The 2,404-nt window shown below is 27.7% G+C and overlaps 1 protein-coding gene across 1 annotated transcript in view; it reads right to left on the bottom strand.

Moving 5' to 3' along the window:
- The window catches only part of LOC108688661, a 343,834-nt gene that overhangs the window by 180,433 nt on the left and 160,997 nt on the right, over positions 1-2,404 (bottom strand). Inside the window, exon 2 of the mRNA XM_018194993.1 lies at positions 544-666. Within this exon, the coding sequence (XP_018050482.1) occupies positions 544-666 (123 nt within the window). The remainder of the gene's footprint in view (positions 1-543; positions 667-2,404) is intronic.

The raw sequence follows: 2,404 nt of genomic DNA, 5'->3' as shown, positions 1-2,404 counted from the left end.
TATATATAATAATTTAATATAATGAATTTATCACAATTAATTTGTGAAAGAATATGTTTATAAGAGTAAAATGACGTTAATAAAAAAAAATAATAATATATTGCAAGATAATGTTCAGAACTCATAATTTTATAAAAATTTGTGAATAAGGAACAATTATATTAAATGAATTATTACAGTTTATAATTATGCACATTGTAAATTATAAAATACATTCTTGAAACCGATAAAACTTCAATAAAAGATATTAGGATCTAATGAAATTAGAACTTAAAATTAATAATCTGATTCCATTCAAGAAGTTAAAAAAATTATATATCTTATGAGTTCAATAAGTGATAAGATGATAATAATTAACTACCGCGGTAGTCACTGTTTCGAACATCATTAATTCGAATTTTAATCAATATTCTGAATCGCAAGAAACGTGCATGGTTATAAATGTCGCAGCGTAAATAAAGTATTATTATATATTATATAACTTACAAGCTAGAGTAATTAATTACTGCAAATGCTAAGAAAAAGTAATTTTAATTGACTCACCTAATTCTGGACCGCAGACTCTCGGTATAATCTCCAATATGGCGCTGCACGACGGATCCTCGTAACACAATTGGCGGGCATAGAGACAATTCAGAATGGCCATTGGCACCTTGATGCCGGATCCTGAAACAAGATCAACGCCGTTCATATTAAAACGCCAGTCCGCACATAAAGAATGCACCCGTAACATTTTTCTCGCGCCACAATGCAGCGAGCAAGATTAAAACCTGGCGTTGGAAAAAGAAGAAAATGATAGGAGAATTCCATTAAGATCAGTTCGCCAGCGCCGAAAAATTTAGGAAATTTGTCATTATTATGGCAAATTATCGCGCGACAAAATGCTACTAAGATGGAGGGGTAAGAGAAGAAAAGCGAGAGTGCGTAATGATTTAATATTCCCGCGATAAAGCGTTTCCGTTATTTATAACTGGCCGACGTAAAACTCTCCGACGACGACAAATTATATTTCATTAGGCGCGCACGGATAGTTTGAATGAGAGAGAACGAAAAGTCGTGAATAAAACGGGCACCTGTACTGACTCGTCATAAATCAACACAAATAAATGATGATTATGACATCAAAATGAATTTTTTCATTTAGATGGATAATTTGCGTTTCAGAAAATTATCGAAACATCGAGAAGTTAGTGGATGCAATAAAATTAGTAAACTGATAAAAGTTACATTGAAACGCACGTTTTAATGTATCAATTAAGTTCAGTATCAAGATAGTAAATTAAAAACAATGGAGATAATTTTCAAAAATTTATTTCAGCTCAATTCAATTATGTTATATGTATATAAGATGTTTGCGTAATTATAAGAGAATGGGGAAATTACAAAATATGAGATAAACGCGAACGATATAATGGCAATATAATAGAGTAGTAATGACCTCTTATTTCTCACATTCAACGATAGATTCGATATATAATTAATCCTTTTATTTCCTACTATATAACATTATAGAATAACTGATATATATACGCCGCATCTAACAAAAACTTAATTTATTAAGTAGTATTTACTATGTTATTATAAATTTAAATGAATTATGCCACTAAAAATTTTGTACTGTTTACCACTATGAAAAAAACATTACAAATTTAAAACTTATTTTTCGTATATTAAAAAATATTTTAGAAATTCTTATATTTTTGCCGTATATCTCGTAAAAATAGGACATACAACTGTTCATAGGTAAAATATATCGCTCACAAAAAATTTACAAATAATGCTTAGAAATAAGACATAAAATAAATAAGACATAAAATAAAAACACAATAATTTTTAAAATATAATATAATAAGAATGATAAATATACAAATAAATATAAAGTAATAGATAATAATTATATTTTTTAATATATATTAAGTGTTATGATATGAGGTACCATATATGTTTCATTTGTAATGCGTTTATTACATTTAATACATTAATTTAAATCTGTTCATTTTATATGCTTATGAAGTATAAATCCCGCTTGCTAAAAATACATCCTACCTAAATAAATAGTCTATACAAGAATATACATCAAAGAATATAAGATCTAAACATTCGTATTTATACTCTTTTTTACTATTCCTCTACACTTATGTCACCAAATAATTTGAGCAATCTCTATAGTAATTATTTTATGTAGGTTATGATTAGACTGAAATTTCAGTTTTGGTTTCGGTTTTGGTCAGTTTCGAAAAAATCAGAGTTTCAGGAATTTCGGTTTCAATCGAATACAAGTTGCAATTTCGACGAGCGTTCGAAAAATTATATTATTATAAAAATTATATCATTAGCCTATCGGCACTGATCAAATATGTTGATGTTATCTCTTTTTTATTTATCCCTTTTTTCTTGCTAAATA

Source organism: Atta colombica, unplaced genomic scaffold, assembly GCF_001594045.1.
Source record: "Atta colombica isolate Treedump-2 unplaced genomic scaffold, Acol1.0 scaffold238, whole genome shotgun sequence".
Classification (NCBI taxonomy): domain Eukaryota; kingdom Metazoa; phylum Arthropoda; class Insecta; order Hymenoptera; family Formicidae; genus Atta; species Atta colombica.
This window is presented reverse-complemented; position numbering and strand designations above follow the sequence as displayed.